Source organism: Nicotiana tomentosiformis, chromosome 8, assembly GCF_000390325.3.
Source record: "Nicotiana tomentosiformis chromosome 8, ASM39032v3, whole genome shotgun sequence".
Taxonomy (NCBI): Eukaryota; Viridiplantae; Streptophyta; class Magnoliopsida; order Solanales; family Solanaceae; genus Nicotiana; species Nicotiana tomentosiformis.
Window position 1 is genome coordinate 142,812,154 of NC_090819.1, and position 25,837 is coordinate 142,837,990.

The window sequence follows — 25,837 nt, forward strand, 5'->3', positions numbered from 1 at the left end:
TTTTCTTCAATTCCTTTAGCTTTTGAACCTTCCAACCCTCTTTGTACTTGTTGTTCGTGATCTTCAATATTTGTAACTTCCGAGGTAACAAGATTAACTTGCTTTATATATTTTCAAAGATGATCTCATTTTTGGGTCCTATATTAGTTTGCTCACGATGCAGTTTTATGTACGAAAATATAGGGTGTAACATAGGTAAGCCTAACATTTACTGAATAACAACAATAATTAAATAACATCTAACAATTTTTGAAATAGAAATCTCTAGAAAATTTACAATTCCCAAAACTGGTAGTACATGGCATAAGCTCTACAAAGTTTTGCTAAAAATTTCTAAATACAACTGTTTGGAAATAAGGTAAACAATGTGCATACAAAATAAGAAGGTGACTCTGAAGCCTGCGAACGCAATAGCAGGTTTACCTTGAGTTTCCACAACAACAATCCACGCAGCTAGCTAATGATCAACTAACTTCGAAATACCTAGATCTGCATAAAAAATATGCAGAAGTATAGTATGAGTAAACCACAGCGGTACCCAACAAGTATCAAGACTAACCTCGGTGGAGTAGTGACAAGGAACAGTCAAGACACCTACTGGAATAAATAACATGAATAAGTATAAGGGTAGAGACAACAGAGTATGATATCTAGGAAATGACTACACATAATGACAAATAATACGGTAATTACAATAAGAAGGGAAAACAACGACTAACAACGAAATACCATAATAATGACACAATATACGTACGGATACACAGTCTAAATCCGGTGATCACAAATAAATGAAAGGCAAATAACAACTCAACAAAACGACCACTTTCACACCAGGTTTTAGCCAATAACTTCCACGAGGTACCGAACCTCAGACTATTCACAACTCGCGAGTCCCAATATCTGAACCCTAACATTTGGCATCTTGTTCCCTCATTACACTTCATAACCGCACTGACGACTGCCAATAGAGCCATTCTCACATAGAAGGCAAATAAACAAGGGTATGCATCTATACTAAACAATATCAAGAAAACTTCTTAACCGATAAGAGAGCTCAACTACGTGTATGTTTGTACAAGTGTTCTAACATAGTTCATGCCAGCTAGTAAGTATAAAAAAAGAAATGGACAGCACGTATAATGTTTTCCCATAACTTTCCACAAGATAAAGCTCACACAGGTAAGTGTACCACTACACAAATATAAACAACAAGAATGCCCCCAGGCCATCACAAGTCATTACAAATCAATCCCTAACACATCCCACCTTGTCTCGCCACGTGTGCAATAATAAAGTAAATGTCCGCCTTGTCTCGCCACACGTGCATAAAAATGTTCCCACCTTGTCTCGTCAGAACTTAAAGAAACGGAGGAACTAATTCACAAGGAGTAGCCACAATCGGGAATGCTAGTCATAATAAGAACAGCTCAACAAGAAAGGAAATACTATGTAACAACGGTCCACAATATACAGTTCGACAACGAGGGAGCTAACACAAGTCGAATAATTCCAAATAAGGACAAGTCAACTAATTTATAGGATATCTAACTTCTTTTAATGTTGGACAATTAGGAAAGAGATACAACAAATTCAGCTAAGAAGAAGCAGCGAAAAGATAACCATAACCTCAATTAAGGCTAAACAGTTATAGAAGAGATAGTAATAATTTCAAATAAAGATAAGCAGTTAGGGAAAGGATAACATGGCACTAGAAATGTAACAATTTCAGTTAAGGCACATATGAATCACATAAGCAATAAGAGTGGATCATGAAGTAATTAATTCTAATTAAAGAAGGTAGAGGTGAAACTAGTAATTAAGAAATGTAATCATAACAAGAACAACTGCATATTCAGTGAATACAAAGATCGAAGAACCCTAAACGATCAATTTTTCACAAATAAGTCTGAGCACGTACTCGTCACCTCGCGTACACTGACTACAATTAGAATAGAAGACTCAAATCCTAAGGGGTAGTTCCCCCACATGAAGTTAGGCATGATACTTACCTCAAAGAAGATAGATCGATACTCAAAAATGAACTTCTCGGGTGAAATGGTCTCCGGAAGGCTCAAATCCATCCAAAATAACTTCAAAGCACAAATAAAACTCATAAGAAACTATTCCGGATCATAAAGCCTCAATCTTTATCAAAATCTAAAAATTAGCACTAAAGTCGACCCCCAGGCCTGCACCTTGGAAGCCGACAAATCTCACAAAACCCGAACACCCATTCCGATTCGAGTTCAACCATACTAAAATTATCAAATTCCGATACTAATTCGTCCCTCAAATCATCATTTTTCATTTTGATAATTTTTTTCAAAAACACCATTTTCCTCAACTCAAAATATAAATTAAATGATAAAAATGAAGATAAAATCATGGAATATAATAAATTCTAGGTGAAGAACACTTACCCAATCGATTTGCTTGAAATACCCACAAAGAATCGCTCAAAACTGAGTTCTACAAGTCAAGATATGATAAATATGGCCTAACCCTCGATTTGAAGATCTTATATTCTGCCCAGAAGAGAGAGCATCGTGAACGCGGAGGAAGGTTCGCGTTCTCAAAGAAGAAAAATGAGGCTGCCGAGAGGACCCTTCGCGAACGCGAGTGAAGGTACGCGAACGCGGAGAAGGGAAAGGCAGAACTTCGCTAACGCGAGAGGATGAATGCGAACAAGAAGAAGAAATATTTCATCCTCTAATATAACACTACGCGAACGCGATGAAGGAAACCAGATGGCAGAAAAGAGCAATCCAAAAATAGAAGGGAATGGCCTGAAGCCCATCCGAAACTCACCTGAGACCCCCGCGACCCCGTCTAAACATACAAACAAGTCCCATAACCTAACACGGACTCGCTCGAGGTCTCAAATCACATCTAACAATGTCGAAACTACAAATCGCACCAAGAATCGAACTTATGAACTTTCAAATCTTCCAACTTCTAAAACTCGTGCCAAAACCTATCAAATCAACCCGAAATGACGTCAAATTTTGCAGGGAAGTCCCAAATGATATAACGGAGTTGTTCCAACTCTCGGAATTGTATTTTGACCCCGATATCACCAAAGTCAACTATTAGTCAAACCTCTCCACCTTCCAAACTTTAACTTTTTCAACTTTCGCCGAAATGCTTCAATTCACCCTACGGACCTCCAAATCCAAATTAAAATCCGTACGCACGCCTAAGTCCAAAATCAGCATACAAAGCTATTAAAATCATCCAAAACCCATTCCGGATCCATTTACACAAAAGTCAAATTCCGGTCAACTTTTACCGCTTAAGCTTCCAAAACTAGAATCCTTCTTCTAATTTGACTTCGAATCATCCGGTAATTGAACTCGACCACGCCCGCAAGTCAATACACATAATATGAAGCTTCTCAAGACCTTATGCCGCCAAACGGGACTAAAATTCTCAAAACCACCGGCCGAGCCGTTACATTTGCGCTCGTCAACAGTCCACCCCAAGGCTCCTTGGTGTGCTTTCAACACTTTAATCAAACTATTTTCTTGTTCCGTAGTAAGAAAAGATGAAATAATTACTATAAATAATTCTTGCGCAAGATAAACATATTTCAAATGAGAAGGGAGAGTTTTGAGTTCAATTTTCGATTGAACTTCTTCGGATTTCATCTCTTCTTCCTCAGAATCTTTGTCCAATATTCCATCTTCTCTTCTAATGGTAGGATCATCGTCCCGTGTGGTGCTTGATTTGATCAAGCATCTTTCCTTGAATCTAGAATTAATTGATCATCTTTGAATTCATCTATAAGATAACTAATCATGTCATTTGAAAAACATGAAGATGATGTTTTATCTCCTAAATATCTTTGTATCTTTTGCATATCAAAGATGACTCTTTCTTCATCAACTCTCAAAATTAGTTGTCCTTGATAAACATCTATAATTGCTTTTCTTGTAGCAAGAAATGGTCTACCCAAAATTATTGGTTCATCATGACATTTTTTCATTTCAAGCACTATAAAATCTATAGGGAAAACAAACTTATCTACTTGTGATGACCCAAAATATCATCTTTAAATTTAATAATTAATTATGTGTTCTAAGACCTCGAAAAGCACTATTTATCATTACTCGACTTGCGTGTGCAGTCCGTAAAACTTTTTCGGAAAATTTAAGGTGAAAAATGAATTAAAATGTGAATTAGAGCTTTAAAACTCAACTAAGTTGACTTTGGTCAACATTTTGAGCAAACAGACTCGGATCAGTGTTTTGATATATTTGGTAGGTTTGTATCATGATTTGGGACTTAGGCGTATGCCCGGAATAAAATTCCGACGTCCCTAACCCGAGATATGGAATTTTGATGAAAAATTAATAGTTTAAGTTCAAATAGTGACCGGATGTCAAATTATGTGCAGACGGCCCCGGAATAGAATTTTGATGATTCCAACAACTCCGTATGGTGATTTTGGACTTAGGAGCGTGATCGGAATTTTATTTGGAAGTCCGTAGTAGAATTAGGCTTGAAATGCAGTTGAATTTTTGGGAAGTTTGACCGAGGGGTTGACTTTTTGATATCGGGGTCTAAATCCGATTCTGAAAATTTTCATAGCTCAGTTATGTCATTTATGACTTGTGTGAAAATTTTGAAGTCATTCCGAATTGATTTGATGTGTTTCGACACAAGATATAGAATTTGAAAGTTCAAAGTTCATTGATTTTGATTTGAGGTGCGATTCATCGTTTTGATGTTGTTTGATGTAGTTTGAAGCCTCGACTAAGTTCGTATGGTATTTTGGGACATGTTGGAATAATTGGTTAAGGTCCCGAGGGTCTCGGGTGGATTTCAGAAGGTTAACAGGATGAATTTCGGACAAAAAGGACCTGCTGGAATTTTCTGCTGCAGAAGCTGTTTTTGGACAGCAACCGGTGCAATCACAGAGCTGACTTTGGAAGCTTATATCTCGCAATTCATAAGGAATAAGAAACTGTGCAAAACATGAAAGTTGTAGTCGTATGATTATAGGTTCCAGAAAATTAAACTATGCATTATTTGGACATTTGTACAGAACGCTATGATGGATTGAATGAAGGCTGGTAGAGCAGTTTCGCCAGAAATTTTGCCAGAAATTCTGATGCATGCAGCCGACTTTGGAAGCATATATCTCGCAATGCATATGAAATCAGAATAATTGCAAAACACGAAAGTTGTAGTCGGTGGATTTTAGTTATCAGAAAGTTAAACCATTTATCATTTTGACATTTGTACATAAAGTTATGATCAATTGAAGTAAGACTGGTAGAGTTGTTTCTAGTAGACTTTTAGTGACGAAAAATGGACTTTTAGTGACGGATTGGCAGAAACTTAAGGACCAAAACTGCTCATTTCATTCATTTCGTTTTGGATTTTTGGAGCACGGATTTTGGGCGATTTTCACGGGAAAACATTGGGGTAAGTGTTCCTTATCCTATATTGATTATATTTCATGATTCCATACTCATTTACATCATGAATCCGTGAATTTATGGAAGAAAAATCAAGATTTTTGCAAAATCTTCCAAAAACAAAAATTTAAGATTTGGAGGTCTAGTTGTTATCGGATTTTGGTAAAATTGGTATGGGTGGACTCGTAATTGAATGGGTTATCAAATTTTATAAGTTTTGCCGGATTCCAAGATGTGGGCCCCACGGGCAAAATTTGAGCTAATTTCGGATTTTTAATGAAAATTTAATATTTTCTTATGAAATTGATTACTATAATTTTTGTTGACTGTATCGAATTAATTATGACTAGATACGAGTCGATCGGAGTCAGAAAATCGAGGAAAAAGCATAATACTTGATTAAATTAGAGCAAGTCGAGGTAAGTGACTTGTCTAACCTTGTGTGGGAGAAATTTCCCCTAGAATTGGTATTGATGTGATTATTGAAATGTGTTGAAAGTCGTGTACACGAGGTGACGAGTGTGTACACGGGTTAATTTGCGAAAGATTATATTTTTAAATTGTGTAGATCACTGTTGCGCATTTATTAAATTATTTTATCTTGTTATATTCTTCATCATTGATGTGAGATATATACTTCAAATTTGTTTGATCTTTTCTTACTAATTGTTTTACCTGTTTAGTTGAAACTTGGTTTCTTTTATTCTGTGCATTATTTGAAGGTTGATTTTCTTTAAATTAAATATTATTAATATGAAGTATTTGACATTTTTAAACTTGATATTGAAGCAACGTAGTAAAGATTTTGAAATATTATTTTTCTAAATTATTTACTCCTGAATATTTTTATACTCATTGTGAGGGAGCCGTGAGCTCTTTATTGTGGAAGAATATTATTGATGAATTATTTTGACATGAGCTGTGAGCTCTTTATTATGGAAAACTATTATTGATGATTTATTTTGGCATGAGCCGTGAGCTCTTTATTGTGGCAAACTATTATTGATGATTTATTTTGGCATGAGCCGTGAGCTCTTTATTGTGGAAAAATATTGTTGTTGAATTATTTTGGCAAGTTAAATTATTTGAGCACTTGAGGTGCAAATTGTGATATATTGTGATATTGATAAGCATGTTGTGGTATAAGGTCTGGGTGTTGAAACGCATGCGGTGAGATAAGGGTGGCTTGATACGCGTGGCTAGTAGGGGAACTACTAGAAGTCATGCGGTGTGATAAGGGTGGCTAAAACGCGGGATGTTATTTCGGGAAAATGTTTTCTTTAAATAAATTGTGAAGGCTCCCGCGGTGATATAAGGAAATGAGATATTGTGAATTTATTTATGATTTGGGACTACGAGGCGGTACCTCGGGAATGCCCTTGTTGATATTGATTTATGGCCGTAGTTGCCTTTGATTATTATTGTGATTTTCATAAAGTTGAAGGAAATTCTGTTTTGATTTCCACGAGATATTATTTGTAATTATTTGGTGTCATTAAATGTGACATATTATTTGATTCATTTTCAATGTCATTTTATTTTACTACATTGATAAATATTTTAACATGCCATTATTATATTCCAGTAGGGCCTCACCTGACCTCGTCACTATTCTACCGAGGTTAGGCTTAGCACTTACTGGGTACCGCTGTGGTGTACTCATACTACGCTTCTGCACATCTTTTTGTGCAGATCCAAGTACATTTTACCAGCCTAGACGTCATTGAGTTACCTGCGCACAGAGACTTCGAGGTATATCTGCCAGCGTCCGCAGACTCTGGAGTCCCCTTCTATCATTTTATGTTGCTTCCTTATATTTTATCTAGACCTTGACATATAGAGACATTAAGAATAAATTCTTAGAAGCTTGTGACTTATTTCTACCGGGTTATGGGAGTTGAAATTATTTGAATTGTAGTTTATTTATTTCATATATTTATTATTATTTCGCATTGATAGGCTTACCTAGTCTTAGAGACTAGGTGCCATCACGACATCCTACGGAGGGAATTTGGGGTCGTGACACTACTCTTACGAGTATTTTTTTAATTATTCCCTTAGGTTTCTTAGTACTTTGATCTGCAAATTGAAGAGAAACACTTGTGTCTTTAATTTCACCAAGATCTAACTTTTTAAAGATAGAAAATGGCATCAAATTTATTTAAGCTCCAAAATCACAAAGTGCTATTTCAAAATATACTCCTCCCAAAGTGCATGGAATTGTAAAACTGCCTGGATCACCAAGTTTTTGTGGTAGCTTATTTTTAAGTATAGCACTGCATTTTTCTTTAAGCATTACCTCATAAACTTCTTCTAATTTTCTTTTACTTGACAAAATTTCCTTTTAAAATTTGGCATATGAAGACATTTGTAACAAAGCATCAGTGAAAGGAATATTATTGTGAATTTGTTTTAAAATCTCCAAAAATTTTGCAAATTGGCTGTCAAGCTTTTCTCTTTTCATTTTTTGTGGAAATGGAATTGTCACGGGGAGAGGAGTCAATTTTTTAATATTTTTTTCTTCTTTTTTCTTGACTTCTTTCTCTTCTGATGTTTCAGAGGGTGTTTCAAAATTCTTACCCTTGTCTACCCGTTGTCCTGATAGGACTGCATAGGGTTTATCTAGCTCCTTACCTGACCGTAAGGTGATGGCCTTAAGGTGCTCTTTTAGATTTTTTTTTCTGTATTACTTGGTAAGGGATCTTGAATCTTTTCTGACACAAGAGTTGCCAGTTGGCTCAACTGAATTTCTAAATTTTTAAGGGATGAATTCTGACTCTCCATCTTTTCATCAGTGGCCTTAATGTACTTGTACATAAGGTCATCAACACTTGGATGTGCTTGTTGAGGCCTTTGTTGATATAGGGCTGCTTACTGATAAGATTTAAAATTCAATTGCCCTCGGTTTTGATTCTGATATCCGGGTGGACCCTGTACAGGTTACTTCTGAAAGTTTTGAGAGTTCTCGGCACCATCTGGATTGCTCCATTGAAATTATGGATGTTTATGTGCCATTGGACTTCCAAAAGGGTAAGATTTGTAGCCGATAACATGGACTTGTTCATCATTTTGATGGATTGCTTGGCATTCATGGTATAGATGATTTCCTCCACACATATTACAATTTCAGACTGGTTTGGTTGTTGTGTATTCACCTGAAAAGATTCAAACTTGTGTGCCAAAGAAATAATCTGTCGTGTTAGTGTATTTAAAGTATCTGCCTGATTTACTGTAGTAGCCTTCTTGATAATTACATGCTCAAATGTCCATTGGATGGCATTCTCAAAATTTTTGTTCAACAATTGCTATGCTTCCTCTGTGGTTTTTTCATTACAGAACCCCCTACAGCTGCATCTATCACATTTATGGAAAAGGGTTTTAGCCCGTGATAAAAAATATACAACTGCATATGTTCATAAATGTCGTGGTGTGGACAATTTCTTAACAGTGCCTTTAACCTTTCCCAAACTTGATAAATTGACTCTGTGTCAGTCTGCAAGAAATTAGATATGTCTTGTCTTAACTTTGTGGTTTTAGCAGGGAGAAGTATTTATTTAAAAATTTCTGAGTCATTTGGTCCCATGTGGTAATTGATCCTTGAGGCAAACTTCACAACCAAGTCTTAGCATCTTCTTTTAAAAAAATAGAAAATAACCTTAACTTGATTGCTTCAGGGGATACTCCATTATACTTAGCAGTTTCAACTAGTTCCAGAAAATCAATTAAATGACAATGTGGATCTTCACTTGAATCTCCATGAAAAAAGATACAAGATTGTTGGATCGTTTGAATCAAGTCGGTCCTGATCTCAAAGTTGTTGGTTGCCACTGGGGGCTTCCTAATACTAAATTCACAGTTGAAGTGGTTTGGTCTAGCATAATCCCTTAGGATTCTGTTTGCTAACCTTGGGGCCACTTCATCAAACTTATCCTCTATTTGGACTGATGGTGGCACTTCGTGTGGGTTGATATTTTCTACTTCCTGATTATCCATTCCTTCACAAGTTGTTGTTTGAGAAGACGTTTGTCCTTCCTTACCTGCGCAATCGAAGAGATCTTTCAATTTCAGGATCATAGCTTGCCAACTCTTTTGTAGAAGAGCGGGTCATAAACAATAAGAAATACATAAAGTAAAGAAAATTAGTTCCTAAAGTAATAATAGCAATAAACAAAAATAATAATATTAATAATAATAATAATAATAATAATAATAACAACAATTAAAAAAAGATTGCAAAGATTATAAACAAAATAGGTGTTAAAGCAAAAGGTATTAGTACAATAATTTTATTATTTATAGATAATAGTAATATTATACCCCACGTGTAATAAAATAGATATATAAAAATAACGTAACAAGTAAATTATGACAAGAAAATATAATACTATTCAAAGTAATAGTGTTAATACTCATGATAGTATCTAAAATTGCAACGATAATATATATAAGGGCAGTTAATAGTGTGTGAGACTGTGAAAGTATTGATTATAGTATTTTTGTTTTTTTTGGTTAATAAAGTGTTGACAAAAGTCTAATTGTAGTAGATATACTAAGGGATTTAATAAAAATAGTTGGTAGTAGTTATAATAAGAAATAAAAATAAAACGGTACTATTACTGTCACAACCCAATTTTTCCTTTGTTGGGTGTCGCGATGGCACCTAGTCTTAGGAACTAGGTAAGCCTAAAATTAGCCGAATAAAAAAAATAATTAAATAATATCTAACAATTTTTGAAATAGAAACCTCTATAAAATTTATAATTCCCAAAACCGGTAGTACAAGCCATAAGCTCTACAGAGTTTGTTACAATTTTCTAAATACAACTGTTTGAAATAAAGTAAACAGTGTGAATACAAATCAGAAGGTGACTCTGAAGCCTGCGAACGCAGCAACAGCTTTACCTTGAGTCTCCACAGCAACAATCCGCACAACTAGCTAATGATCAACTGACTTTGAAATACCTGGATATGCACAAAAATGTGCAGAAGTACAATATGAGTACACCACGGTGGTACCCAGCAAGTATCAAGACTAACCTCAGTGGAGTAGTGACAAGGTACAGTCAAGACACCTACTAGACTAAATAACCTGAACAAGTATAAGTATAGGAACAACAAAGTATGATATCTACATATGGGCTACGAGAAATGGCAAATAATACGGTAATTTCAGTAGGAAAGGAAAACAACAACTATCAGCGGAATACCATGATAATGACACAGTAGAAGTACGAAAACACGGTCTAAATCCGGCGACCCCAAATAAATGAAAGGAAAATAACAACCCAACAAAACGACCGCTTTCACACCGGGTTTTAGCCAAAAATCTCCACGAGGTACCGAACCTCAGAATATTCACAATTCACGGGTCCCAATTCCTGAACCCTAACGCTTAGCATCCTGTGTTCTTATTACAATTTATTACCGCACTAACGACTCACGTGCCAAATAGAGCCATTCTCACATAGAAGGCAAGTAAACAAGGGTGTGCATCTATACTCAACAATATCAAGAAAACCGCTTAACCGATAAGAGTGCTTAACTACGTGTATGCTTGTGCAAGTTTCCTAACATAGTTCATGCCAAGTAGTAAGTATAGGAAAAGAAATGGACATCACATAGAATGTTTATCCACAACTTTCCACAAGATAAAGCTCACACAGGTAAGTGTACCATTACACAAATATCAACAACAAGAATGCCCCCAGACCATCACAAGTTAACACAAATTAATTCCACACAACCCACCTTCTCTCGCCACGTGTGCAATAGTAAAGTGAATGCTCGCCTTGTCTCGCCACACGTGCATAATAATGTTCCCACCTTGTCTCACCACATGCGCAACTCACATATATATAGCCCACATTGTCACATCGCATATGCAATTATCAATATTAACAATAGCACGGTAGAAACCTTGTGTAACCCAATAACACTCGCACGGCAGAAACCTCGTGCATCACAATAACAACAACCGCACGGCAGAAACCCCGTACATCACAATAACAACAATCGCACGGCAGAAACCGCGTGCATCACAACAACTAGTACAACAGTAACAATGCCAATAATACATGGGCACGACAAATAAGTCAACTCAGAGATTCCAGAACTCAAGAAATGGAGGAACTAATTCACAAGGAGTAGGCATAACAGAGAATACTAGTCATAATAAGAAAAGCTCAACAAGAAAGGAAATACTATGTAACAACGGTCCACAATATACAGTTCGAAAAATAAGGGAGCTAACACAAGTCGAATAATTCCAAATAAGGACAAGTCAACTAAATTATAGGATGTCTAACTTCTTTTTAAGGTTGGGCAATTAGAGAAGAGATACAACAAATTTAATAAGAATAAGCAGCAGAAAGATAATCATAGCCTCAATTAAGGGTGAACAATTACAAAAAGATAATTATACTTCAAATAAAGATAAGCAGTTAGGAAAGAAAAATATGGGAATAGAAGAGATAACAATTTCAGTTAAGGCACCGATAGATCAAATAAGCAACAAGAGTGGATCATAAAGCAATTAATTCTAATTAAAGCAGGCAGAGGTGGACTAGTAATTAAAAAACGTGATCATAATGAGAACAACTACATATTCAGTAAATACAAGGACCTAAGAACCCTAAAAGGTCAATTTTCCATAAATAAGTCTGAGCACGTACTAGTCACCTCGCGTACACGGACTACAATTAGCATAGAAGACTCAAATCCTAAGGGGTAGGTTCACCCACACAAGGTTAGGCAAGATACTTACCTCAAAGAAGACAGACCGATACTCAAAAATGAACTTCTCGGTGAAATGGCCTCCGGACGGCTCAAATCTAACCAAAATATCTTTAAAGCACAAATAAAACTCAAAGGAACTATTCCGGATCATAAAGCCTCAACCTTTATCAAAATCTAAAATCAACCCAAAAGTCGACTCCCGGGCCCGCACCTCGGAACCCGACAAATATCATAAAACCCGAACACCCATTCCGATACGAGTTCAACCATACTAAAATTATCAAATTTCGATTCTAATTCGTCCCTCAAATCATGATTTTTTATTTTGAAAATATTCTTCAAAAACCGTCATTTTCCTCAACTCAAAACACAAATTAAATGATAAAAATAAATATAAAATCATGGAATATAATAAATTCTAGGTGAAGAACACTTACCCAATCGATTTTCTTGAAAACCCCACAAAGAACTTCCCAAAACCGAGGTCTAAAACTCAAAATATGGAGAAAATGGCAAAACCCTCGAATATAAACTCTCTGCCCAAGACTTCCGCATCTGCGGACAAATAAATGCATATATGCTATTGCATTTGCGGGAAGACGTTCACATCTGCAAACTTGACTTACCAGACCTAGGTCCGCATCTGCGGACACTATAGTCGCACCAGCGGTGCCGCAGAAGCGATAATAGGAGCGCATAAGCGAACTCCTTCGCAGATGCGATCACTCAACCACAGAAGCGACCTTCGCACCTGCGTGCCAGCAACCGCAGAAGCGAGCTAGCTCCCAGGCCTCTATGATCGCAGAAGCGATCAGGCTCACATAGAAGCGGAGCTACACCAGCGCTCCAAGATGTCGCAGGTGCGAGACACCAGAACCAAACCTGACCAAAACTATGAAAATCATCTGTAACATGTCTGAAACACACCCGGGGCCCCCGAGACCCCATCCAAGCATACCAACAAGTTCCATACCCTAACACGGACCCGTTTGATGTCTCAAATCACATCAAACAACATCGAAACTACGAATCGCACCATAATCAAACTTATGAATTTTTAAATCTTCCAACTTCTAAAACTCGTGCCGAAACATATCAAATCAACCCGGAATGACGTCAAATTTTGCAGGCAAGTCCCAAATGAAATAATGGAGCTGTTCCAACTCTCGGAATCGCATTCCGACCCCGATATCAACAAGTCAACTATTGGTCAAATCTCTCCACCTTCCAAACTTTAACTTTTCCAACTTTCGCTGAAATGCTTCAAATCACCCTATGGACCTCCAAATCTAAATTCGGATGCATGCCTAAGTCTAAAATTACTATATGAAACTGTTGAAATCATCCAAAACCCATTCCGCAGTCGTTTACACAAAAGTCAAATTTCGGTTAACTCTTACCACTTAAGCTTCCAAAACTAGAATTCTTCTTCCGACTTGATTCTGAATCATCCGGTAACTGAACTCGACCACTCACACAAGTCAATACATATAATACGAAGCTTCTCAAGATCTTATGCCACCGAACGTGACTTAAATTCTCAAAACGATCGGCTCCCCCTCTTAAACAAACGTTCGTCCTCGAACATACCAAGAATCGCCTCGAAGCCGTCAAATCACTGAACGCACACATCCAACATACACTCGCGGGTGACCCCACGTCACCCCAATCCACATAAGCCTGACGACACCATCTCAACTATAATTTATCCTCTTTACCAACACCAATAATCCTTAGAGTCAAAATTCTCACATTTCATTCATCTCCAAAAGACCCGATTCTAAATCCATACCTGGTATCAGTCTCAACCAGCTACAATAACTCATGCCTACACCCACAAGGTACGACCACTCAAAATGACACGCCACACATAGGCCCATAATAACATTTCTGATCACAATAGCTGCCCGTAATCAAAACCAGCACCGATAATTAGCCTCATATCCATTATAACCCTGTTTCAAACCTTCACAACACTGACAATGATGCAAGAAACATGAAGACCTTTTAATTATACACCTGAATCAACAAGTCACAACTAACACCACTAGGCACACACCCCGCAAGCTAAAACTCAAGAAGCACAAAACGAAAAATGACTAAATATGTAAAGAGAAACACATAAGAGAAATATCAAACAAGACCGGCAGGCACAACTCTCTATGAGTACCATCCTACAAATCAATTTAAAAGGAAAAATTAAAGTATATGAATAAATCACAAGGATCTCATCCTGATATAACTTCCACCGCGGCATGCAGCTCGACTCAAACATATCAAATCACATGGAATCGCGAGGGTCTTACCCTCAACTCTGAATCACAAGTCGAAAGACCGGCAGGCACAACTCTCTATGAGTACCATCCTACAAATCAATTTAAAAGGAAAAATTAAAGTATATGAATAAATCACAAGGATCTCATCCTGATATAACTTCCACCGCGGCATGCAGCTCGACTCAAACATATCAAATCACATGGAATCGCGAGGGTCTTACCCTCAACTCTGAATCACAAGTCGAATACACATCATACCAATTGAAACCTTCGACTAACTCAATTTTGCTAGTAAAATCACAACACTTACTGAACTCTCACACCAATAGAGCATCCAAATTACAAATAGTAACCAAATTACTCAGGAATCACATGAAAACCTACCATAATAGACAACAGGAATTCACTTCTAGCCCCGTAACTCTCAATAATGAATAAAAACAAATGATAGACACGGTCTACCACTCATAGACTCTCCTAAAAGGGGTAAACATATAAGCAGAGTACTAATCATGAAACTCACTCATAAATGAAGCAACAAATTAGGGAACTCACCCCGATAAGCAGAATTGAAACAAAATACGAATGGTGCCCCTCTGTAACAAATCAAAAGCATACTTGTATGACATCATCTAGCGCAGCGGCCTCAAGCCTACTATATAAAACACATCAGCAGGCCGAGCCTCCCCCTCTTAGGTGCCCTCTACTCGCCTGAATACCCCGCTATGACATATTTGTCCAGAGTCTGGGATAATATCTCACCATGTGGCTAGTATCTCCACACTCAAAGCAACCTCTCTACTGACGTGGCTATGGGAACAGTGCGATATGGTTACTCTGAGACCCATGAGTACCTGAAACACTGTGCGAAGCCTGAAGTGTAAACTGAACTGGCTGACCTACAAAACCTCTACCATGTTGTACTCTGCCTCCAAAATAAGGACCAGTATATCTTTACGGTCTACGAGGACTCCTAGCCTCCCTGTCCTCTCTCTTCTGACCTCGCCTGGCCTCTCTCTCATGGCCCCGTCTGTCCTCTCTCATGATCCCACATGCCCTCTACTCGGCGAGCGATCCCTACCACCTGCTCAAACGAAACATCCGACTCTAACTACCGAGCCATGCTGAACCGAATATCATGCTTGAGCCCCTCAATGAATCTACGAACACGCTCTCTAACTGTAGCGACCAAAGTAGGTGCATGTCTGGCCACATCACTGAATCTAACACATACTCTTACACTAACATAGTGCCATGACGCAGCTGCTCAAACTCCGCACGCCATGCATCTCGAAGGGACTAAGGTACAAACTTACTCAGGAACATCTCTGAAAATCGAACCCATGTAAATGAAGCTGACTCGGCCGGGCTACCCAACTCATATGCCCGCCACCATTGATAAGCCGCTCCCCTAAGCTGGAACATAACAAAAGTAGCCCCGCTCATCTCCACAATACCCATAGTACGAAGAATGAGGTGACACTCCTATAGGAAACCCTGAGCATCATCTGTCGCCAATCCACTGAAGGTAGGAGGGTGGTACTTCTTGTACCTCTCAAGTCCAAGTTGTTCTTCCTCAGATGATGCTGCCCTAACCATGGGCTGAACTGGAACCACATGTTGTATCGCCATGACTCCCTTGGAACTAGACCAACATGAACTCGCTGCTCTGGAGTGTGGGCGGCGGGAGTCTGAGCTCCTCCCCCTGTCTGTGAAGTAGCTGGTGAAACCGGAATCAACCCCGCCTGAGCCAATGTACCAAACATGCTCAGGAACTGTGCTAAGGTCTCCTGAAGTCCGGGGGTAACAGCAGGCGCCTCCGGTACCTGCCCCCAACTGGAACTACTGTCGGCTTCTCAACCACTGCTCTGGTAGGTGCCCTAGCTGCGGCACGTGCTCCTCGTCGGCCTCTGCCTCTGCTCCTAGAGGCATCTTCTCTGGAGGTAACGTCATTAGTAACTGCAAGTCGTGTCCTCACCATCTGTGAGAGGATGGAATGATAAAAGTTTAAACTTCGAGATCAATAAACTCGCACAATAGGAATGAAGGAAGTGAAACTGTCCTAATAGTTTCGTAGCCTCTCGAAGATAAGTACGGACGTCTTCGTACCGATCCGCAAGACTCTACTAAACTTGCTTATGACTCATAGCACCTATGAACCTAGGGCTCTGTTACCAACTTGTCACGACTCAATTTTCCCTCTGTTGGGTGTCGTGATAGAACCTAGTCTTTAGCCAAAATCCTCCACGAGGTACCGAACCTCAGAATATTCACAACTCACGGGTCCCAATTCCTGAACCCTAACACTTAGCATCTTGTGCTCTCATTCCAATTTATAACTGCACTGACGACTCACCTGCCAAATAGAGCCATTCTCATATAGAAGGCAAGTAAACAAGGGTGTGCATCTATACTCAACAATATTAAGAAAACCTCTTAACCGATAAGAGTGCTTAACTACAAGTATGCTTGTTCAAATGTCCTAACATAGTTCATGCCAGCTAGTAAGTATAGGAAAAGAAATGGATAGCACGTAAAATATTTTCCCACAACTTTCCACAAGATAAATCTCACACAAGTAAGTGTACCATTACATAAATATCAACAACAAGAATGCCCTCAAGCCATCATAAGTTATCACAAATCAATCTGTGACACAACCCACCTTGTCTCGCCACGTGTGCAATAGTAAAGTGAATGCCGGCCTTGTCTCGCCACACGTGCATAATAATATTCTCACCTTGTCTCGCCACACGTGCATAATAATATTCTCACCTTGTCTCGCCACATGCGCAACCCACATATATATAGCCCGCCTTGTCATGCCACATGTGTTATTATCAATATTAACAATAGCATGGCAGAAACCTCGTGCAACCCAATAACACTCGCACGACAGAAACCTTGTGCATCACAATAACAACAACCGCACGGCAGAAACCTCGTGCATCATAATAACAACAACTGTATGGAAGAAACCTCGTGCATCATAACAACTAGTACAACAGTAACAATGACAATAATATAAGGGTAAGACAAATAAGTCAAATAAGAGATTCCAGAACTCAAGAAACGGAGGAACTAATTCATAAGGAGTAGGCACAACAGAGAATGCTAGTCATAATAAGAACAACTCAACAAAAAATAAAATACTATATAACAACGGTCCACAATATACAGTTCGACAAGGAGAGAGCTAACACAAGTCGAATAATTCCAAATAAGGACAAGTTAACTAAATTATAGGATGTCTAACTTCTTTTTAAGGTTGTGGCAATTAGGGAAGAGATACAACAAATTCAATAAGAATAAGTAGCAGAAATATAATCATAACCTCAATTAAGGGTGAACAATTACAGAAGAGATAATTATACTTCAAATAAAGATAAGCAGTTAGGAAAGGAAAACTGTCACGACCCAAAAATCCTAACCTGTCGTGATGGCGCCTATCTCAGTATTAGGAAAGCCGACAACATCAATAACCCACAATTTCCTTTAAATATAAAAGCGTTACGTTTAATACAATACCAAAAATCTAGCAATTTCTGATACAACACTCCCAAAACCTGGTGTCAATGAGTATATGAGTATCTAATATGAGTACAAGTCTAGAAAATATGGTCTATAGTAGTTTGAGACCAAATACAGTATACAAGGATATAGAGAAGGAGAGACAAGGTCTGCGGAACACGGCAGCTACCTCAAAATCTTCTGAAAATCAACTGCGCGAAATGATCAACACCCGCTATGTCCGGAAATACTTGGATCTGCACACGAAGTGCAGGGTGTAGTATGAGTACAACCAACTCAGCAAGTAACAAAAATAACTAAGGAACTGAAGATAATGACGAGCTACACAATTATAGTTCACTTTCAGTAATCCCAGCAAAGAATAGACATGCTTTTAAATCCAGCAGTTTAAGTCAAATCAATTTTACACAGTTCAATTTCAAGTAATCCGGATATAAATTCTTTCAGATATTTCACCACAATGACAGATAGCAACCAAGTACAACAACAAATCCAAAGCAAGTACAGCCTGTCAGGCAACAGTCACTCAGCTCAACCACTCGGCTCGCAGCCCTCACCACTCACACTCAATGGGTACCCGCGCTCACTGGGGGTGTGTACAGACTCCGGAGGGGCTCCTACAGCCCAAGCGCTATAATCTGCATAGACAACTCACGTGCTATAATATCCTGCACGGATAAATCACGTGCCATAATATCCTTACCTCACTAACAAGCCCTCGGCCTTACTCAGTCCTTCACCTCTCTAGTCTCTCAGGCTCTCAGAAATCACACAGATCAGCCCAAACAAAGATAACATAGTGCATCAACAAATATCAAGAAAGACTAAGCTATGATTCGCTAGTAAAATCAAGACTGGGCACAAGATAGCAATTAGCAAATAATTCAACCAGTTCGTGACCTCTGTGGGTCCCAACAGTACTATCACATAGCCTAAGCATAATTTTTAATCATGATTTACAGTCAAATTTCTTCAACACAAAGAGAGATTATAGCTAACAACAGGTTATTCAACTTTACAGTTTCACGGGACAGACCAAGTCACAATCCCTTCGGTGCACACCCACACGCCTGTCACCTAGCATGTGCGTCACCTCCAAAATAATTATATGACATAAAATTCGGGGTTTCATACCCTCACGACCAGATTTATAATTGTTACTTACCTAAACTCGTGTAATTATTTATTCCGCTATGCCCTTTCCACGATAATTGGTCTTCGAAAGCCTCGTATCTAGCCACAATTAATTTGAATCAGTCAATACAAATTATTGTAATTAATTCCATAAGGAAATACTAAGTTTCCCGATAAAATCCGAAATTAACTCAAAAATAGTCTGTAGGGCCCATGTCTCGGAATCCGACAAAAGTTATAGAATATGAACGCCCATCCAACCACGAGTCTAACCATACAAATTTCACCAAAATCCGGCACCAACTCGACCCTCAAATCTTCAATTAAAGCCTATGAAGATTTCTACCATTTTTAACCCAATCCTTACCCATTTGAATTAACAATCTTTCCACAACCTTATTGGTATGTATACATAATACTCTTACACCCAAGAATCATACTATTAATCACCCATCTTTACTTCAAACCAGAAATTGAAGAATTGGGGAAAGAAATTCTTACCTCTTTGAAGCCCTAGCAAGATCCTTGTGAAATCTTCAAACCTTGAACAAGAATTGATGGATAAATCACTAAGTCTTCACTTTCTCTCTCTAAGATGCTCTCGCATCTCTCTAAAATATCAGATTTTGGCTCAAAAATGAGTTTCAAGGGCTATAAATCGAAATTGGGTCAAGTCAAAAATTAGAAACAATGGAAGCTCCGACATAGTTATGCGGTCGCATATGCGATCGCATAACAGGTATGCGGTCCACATACCAACCGCATAATTTGGCCTCCAAAGATGGGGGTTACTGACCTGTTCTGCGGTCATTATGCAGTCCGCATACTTGTTCTGCGGTCGCATAATGCACCGCAAAACAGGTCTGCGGTCGCATAGTGCACCGGATATTTTCCTCAAATCTTGCCCTCCTCCTGCTCCACTTTGCGAGCATTATGCGGTCCGCATAGTGATTCTGCGACCGCATAGTGGTCGCACAAATGACCATTTTTCGATAAAAGTTTTCTTTACACTTCGGTGCATTGTTCAACCGAGAAATTTCTATAATCTTTGTACTAATTGATTTACCTCGGCACCACCAAACCTTAATTTCCTTAGCAAAATTTCTCCACGGTCGTTACACATAAGTCAACATCCGGTCAACCGTTCCAACTTAAGCTTCCAACATGAAATTCATTCTTCCAAGCTAACTCCGAAATACCTTAAAGCCAAAATCGACAATTCACACAAGTCATAATACCTCGTAGAAAGTTATTCAAATAAGTCCGAGCACGTACTCTTCACCTCGCGTACACGGACGGCAATTAGCATAGAAGACTCAAATCCTAAGGGGTAGGCTCCCCCACACAATGTTAGGCAAGATACTTACCTCAAAGAAGATAGACCGATACTCAAAAATGAACTTCTCGGTAAAATGGCTTTCAGACGGCTCAAATCTAACCAAAATAATTTCAAAGCACAAATAAAACTCATAAGAAACTATTCGAGATCATAAAGCCTCAATCTTTATATAAATCTAAAAATCGACCCAAAAGTCGATCCCCGGGCCCGAACCTCGGAACCCAATAAATTTTACAAAACCCGAACACCCATTCCGATACGAGTTCAACCGTACTAAAGTTATCAAATTTCGATGCCAATTCGACCCTCAAATCATGATTTTTTATTTTGAAAATTTTCTTCAAAAGCCTCCATTTTCCTCAACTCAAAACACAAATTAAATGATAAAAATAAAGATGAAATCATGGAATATAATAAATTCTAGGTGAAGAACACTTACTTAATCGATTTACTTGAAAAACCCACAAAGAATCTCCCAAAACCGAGGTCTAAAACTCAAAATATGGAGAAAATGGCAAAACACTTGAATATAAACTCTCTGCCTAGGACTTCCGCATCTGCGGACAAATAAACGCATTTGCTATCGCATTTGCGGGCAGACGTTCGCATCTACGAACTTGACTTACCAGACCTAGGTCTACATCTGCAGAAAATATAGTCGCACCAGCGGCACCGCAAAAGCGATAATAGAAGCGCAGAAGCAAACTCCTTCGCAGATGCGATCACTCAACCGCAGAAGCGGCCTTTGCACCTGTGTGCCAGCTTCCGCAGAAGCGAGCTAGCTCCCAGGCCTCTATGATTGCAGAATCGATCAGGCTCACGCAGAAGCAGAGCCGCACCAGCTCTCCAAGATGTCGCATGTGTGAGACACCAGAACCAGACCTGACCTGACCAAAACTATGAAAACCATCTCAAACTCGTCTTAAACACACCCGGGCCCCCCGGGACCCTGTGCAAGCATACCAACAAGTTCCATACCCTAACACGGACCCGTTCGAGGTCTCAAATCACATCAAACAATGTCAAAACTATGAATCACACCATAATCGAACTTATGAATTTTTAAATCTTTCAACTTCTAAAACTCGTGCCGAAACATATCAAATCAACCCAGAATGACGTCAAATTTTGCAGGCAAGTCCCAAATGATATAACGGAGTTGTTCCAACTCTTGGAATTGCATTCCGATCCCGATATCACCAAAGTCAACTATTGGTCAAACCTCTCCACCTTCCAAACTTCGACTTTTCCAACTTTTGCCGAAATGCTTCAAATCACCCTACGAACCTCCAAATCTAAATCCGGATGCACGCCTAAGTCAAAAATTACCATACGAAGCTATTAAAATCATCCAAAACCCATTCTGGAGCCATTTACACAAAAGTCAAATTCGGATCAACTCTTACCGCTTAAGCTTCCAAAACTAGAATCCTTCTTCCGATTTGACTTCGAATCATCCGGTAACTGAACTCGACCACGCACACAAGTCAATACACATAATACAAAGCTGCTCAAGACCTTATGCCGCCGAATGAGACTTAAATTCTCAAAACAACCGGTCGGATCGTTACAATTACTATAACTATGATTGAGCCATAAGCGTTATTATTAATATAAAAATAATAGTTAAGTGCAATTTAGGAAACATCGATAAATAAATAAATAAATAAAATTATAATAATAAGTTCTCATATTAGTAATAAAATATTTAATCTGAAGTAGATGTATGCCAATCCCGGCAACAGCGCCAAACATTTGACGAGGCCAATGTGTATAAGATTTTGCTACTCGTACTCTGTCAAATTCTAGTGTAGTTTATGATATCGTCCCACAGAGATTGGAGAATCTAGCTACAAACTTATAATATTCTTACTACTATTTGAGAGAATCAAATTGATGAAGTTTTGTTTGTTGAAAATTTAAATTGCTTAAGTTGAAACAAAATAACTTTTGGAAGATTTATATTTAAAAAGAGTTGGGAATCATTGAATTTACTCGATAGCGTGATAATAATAAAATCTTAGCTTCTACATATATTTCTCTTAGGAATAACTGCTTATTGCTAATACAATTATATTTTGCTCACTGAGAAATAATCAATTAATAACACTCCGCGAGGTTATGTAAATCAATTGATATATGACTCGTGACGATTAAACTGAAATAATTTTCCTGCCTGAATTGTGCTAAAAGATAGCAAAAACCTCTTGCGATTAATTTTTACTAAAAAAAATCAATAATCTTGCCTACTACAACTCCTACAACTCCTCTGTGAGAATTAGAATGGAAGTAAGCAAGATTACAGACTTGGAATAATAGATTAATAAGAATTACTCTCACTCTATTATTTTACCCAATAGTTATCATATATTAATTTTGCTTCGTAAGAATTATAAAATTGACATACGACTAACTTTGGAGAAGAAATAGATATAAGTGATAATATTAATTAAAACTAATATTCCAGCACAATATAAAAATATAAGTAGAAAGTCTTAGGTCAAGCATGTAGTAAAACTAAGATTAATATTATAATTATATCGAGTTTCATCAACTATCCCAACAAAAGAGATTACTCCATTATGGAGTATTTAAATCTCACAAAGAAAGAAATTCTTAAAATACTATCAATACTCTTAGAAAATTCAAAAACTACAAAAGGAAAGTGAAATAGATAAAGAAAGAAGCAAAGACCAAAGCTAGAGAAAAAGTTGCTAATAGCACGTCTTATCTCCCCACTTCAACACAAATATGGCATACTATTTATAGAAATCAAATCCCATAAGGTGCCATGTTGCCTCGTGCTCTTTTGCCTTGATGCCTCGTGCTCTTTTGCCGTGATGCCTCGTGATCACTTTTTATTTTCTTTATTTGCGTTATCTGATATTTTTATTTCCTGCAATATACTATTAGAAAATACAGAGAATATATATATATATATATATATATATATATATATATATATATATTCCTGAATTAACACTACAAAATATTTCAAACACTATTGATTCCCAATCCCCGGTAACAGAGCCAAAATTTGATGAGCTCGAAACACACACTTAAATTATGCTCGCTAATCAAATATAGTATAGTATAGTATAATATCGTATCCACGTGGATTGGATTTAAACAGTATTCTCGTAGTTTCTAGCTTGATCGCTATTCAAGAGAATCACAATTGAGGTTTATATGATTTCTAACTAAAATTAACTAAGAATCTAAAGCTACTGACTAATGACAATCGCAACAAAGGTAAGGAAGGAAGTTATCAGTGGGAGAAAATAGGGATTGATATGATAGGTGCAAGATAATTGTATGGGATCTAACTCTAGATAATTCACGTCTAATGTTTAAGTAAGTATCTGGAATTCACTCAATTATTAGTTCAAACGTTCAGCAAAAACTCCTCTCTCGATTAAGTCTTAACCTCACGAGATAATCCAATTTAAGCACGTGAAGATATGCAAGAATGCATAGTGGATTGGTCTTTAGGAAAACCTCTTTCGATTATTCTCCTAACTAGGTTTAATCAATGATTCAACTAACATCTTTCGATTACTAGCTCGGAAACTACATAGCTCGGAATCACTCCTACAAGGCATAAAACACACGATAAGTACAAAACACTAGCGATTAAAGCTCAATCACAATAAAAGTGCATTAAACTAGAGTGCAATAAGCGACTAAAACACGAGATTATAGTTTGCCATCACATATGAGTTTTACGTAATTTGGTAGCTTTTCAAACGTGTCACCAACCGCTTGTTTGGATGGTTGTTACCTGTTATATTGTATCGTATTGTATATTAAATATAATATTTATTTTGATTGTTACTTAAATTTTATTGTATCGTATCGTTAAATCCATCATTATGAAATAACGAAAAGTGCCATTTTATGAAACGACCGATTTGGTGTGATCGCGTCGTTTTCCTCTTATCTTATTACCTTCTTTATTAGTAAATAATTATATTTTATCTTTTCCCCTACCTTTTTGTATATAATAATTCAACCTCGTATCTTACTTTTTCTTTGTAATTTTACAAGTTTATTCTTCATATTATTTGTGCATGACATCATGAAACGATAACAAATAATACAATCTATCTAATTATTGTATTCATTAAAATATTACAGTACAATATAATATAATATAATACAATCGATACATTATAAAAAGATACATAACAATCATACAAACAAGATATAAGTGGCAAATCCACATTGGCTTTTCTATTTATAATTGTTTTGTAATCTTTGTGGCCACTGAGGAAACACAGTAATTAACTTACTGCCATTAGTGCTCTCAACACTTTCTTCTTTGTTTGTTTATAATTATTAATTTTTAAAAGCTTAGATAAAAAAGCTTTTCGTAAGTCAATCTTACCTACCGAAAGTGATTGGCTTTCTTATCTGAACGGGTGTTTGGACATAAGAAATGTAAAATTCTATAAAATAAAATAAAAATTCACTTAAAAATTCACTTATTATAGTTATAGTACGCATATCCAACAAGTTTCATCTCTTCTTTTTTAAGAGAATGGTAAAATATTATACAACAGATCAATAAAAAAAAGGTATGATATATTTATAGGTTATTTTCTTCTATTCAAATTGTAGTTGATTATAGAATTTTTTTTCGAATTTTACTCTTAGCAACTCCTATGTTTGAAGCAAGATATTATTTAATTAGACCATGAATTACAAATGTCGGAAAAAGTTCTATCGCTATTTTACAAGGCAATCCACATCGATGTAATGAAAGTGAAGGACCCATGACAATGATAAAACGTCCTGAATAATCGACTCCTAATATACATAGAAACTCGGTTCAACAGCCTAACAATTGCAGAATAGTTTTGAACCATTGGCGTTATTTGACATTGGATGGCTCCCATAGTTCAATATTCACTCTTTACAGCTATGGATGCTAGACGCATAAACAAATTCAAGATTATCAAGCTAACTCATGTTTTATTAAAAAGCTAAGCGAAACACATATTGCAAATACTAATAGCCTGTTTGTTTAAAAAAAAAATTGGCTAAAAGTGTCTTTCTTGGTCAAAAGTATTTTTTTCTCCCAAACTTTATAAACAATTTTTGAGAAACAGAAAAATGATTCTTCTCACTAAAAATACTTTTTTTAAATATACTTTTGAGAAGAATACACTTAATTAGAAGTACTTTTTAAAAGATTGGTCAAATACTAATTACTATTCAAAAGTACTTTTTAAATAAATATAAATTATTTTTTATTAAAAATACTTTTTTTTTTAAATACTTATGAAAAAAACATTTTTTGAAAACTAATTTTAGAATCTCTTCTTGAGCCGAGGGTCTTTCGGAAACAGCCTTTCTATTCCTTTAGGGTAGGGGTAAGATTTGCGTATACACTACAC

At 37.2% G+C, this 25,837-nt stretch overlaps 1 protein-coding gene and 1 non-coding gene across 2 annotated transcripts in view; one reads left to right on the forward strand and one right to left on the reverse strand.

Annotated features, from left to right (window-relative positions):
• LOC138898259 (uncharacterized) overlaps positions 1 to 16,066 on the reverse strand; it is a 37,915-nt gene extending 21,849 nt beyond the window's left edge. The window contains exons 1-3 of the mRNA XM_070184314.1: positions 15,931 to 16,066; positions 9,079 to 9,460; positions 3,558 to 3,750 (exon numbers count right to left, since the gene is read on the reverse strand). Of these exons, the coding sequence (XP_070040415.1) occupies positions 3,558 to 3,750; positions 9,079 to 9,460; positions 15,931 to 16,066 (711 nt within the window). The remainder of the gene's footprint in view (positions 1 to 3,557; positions 3,751 to 9,078; positions 9,461 to 15,930) is intronic.
• Positions 8,843 to 8,949, forward strand: LOC117277589 (small nucleolar RNA R71). The gene has a single exon (XR_004507895.1). It is a non-coding gene; the product is annotated as a small nucleolar RNA R71 (small nucleolar RNA).
• Positions 16,067 to 25,837: the final 9,771 nt, after the last annotated feature.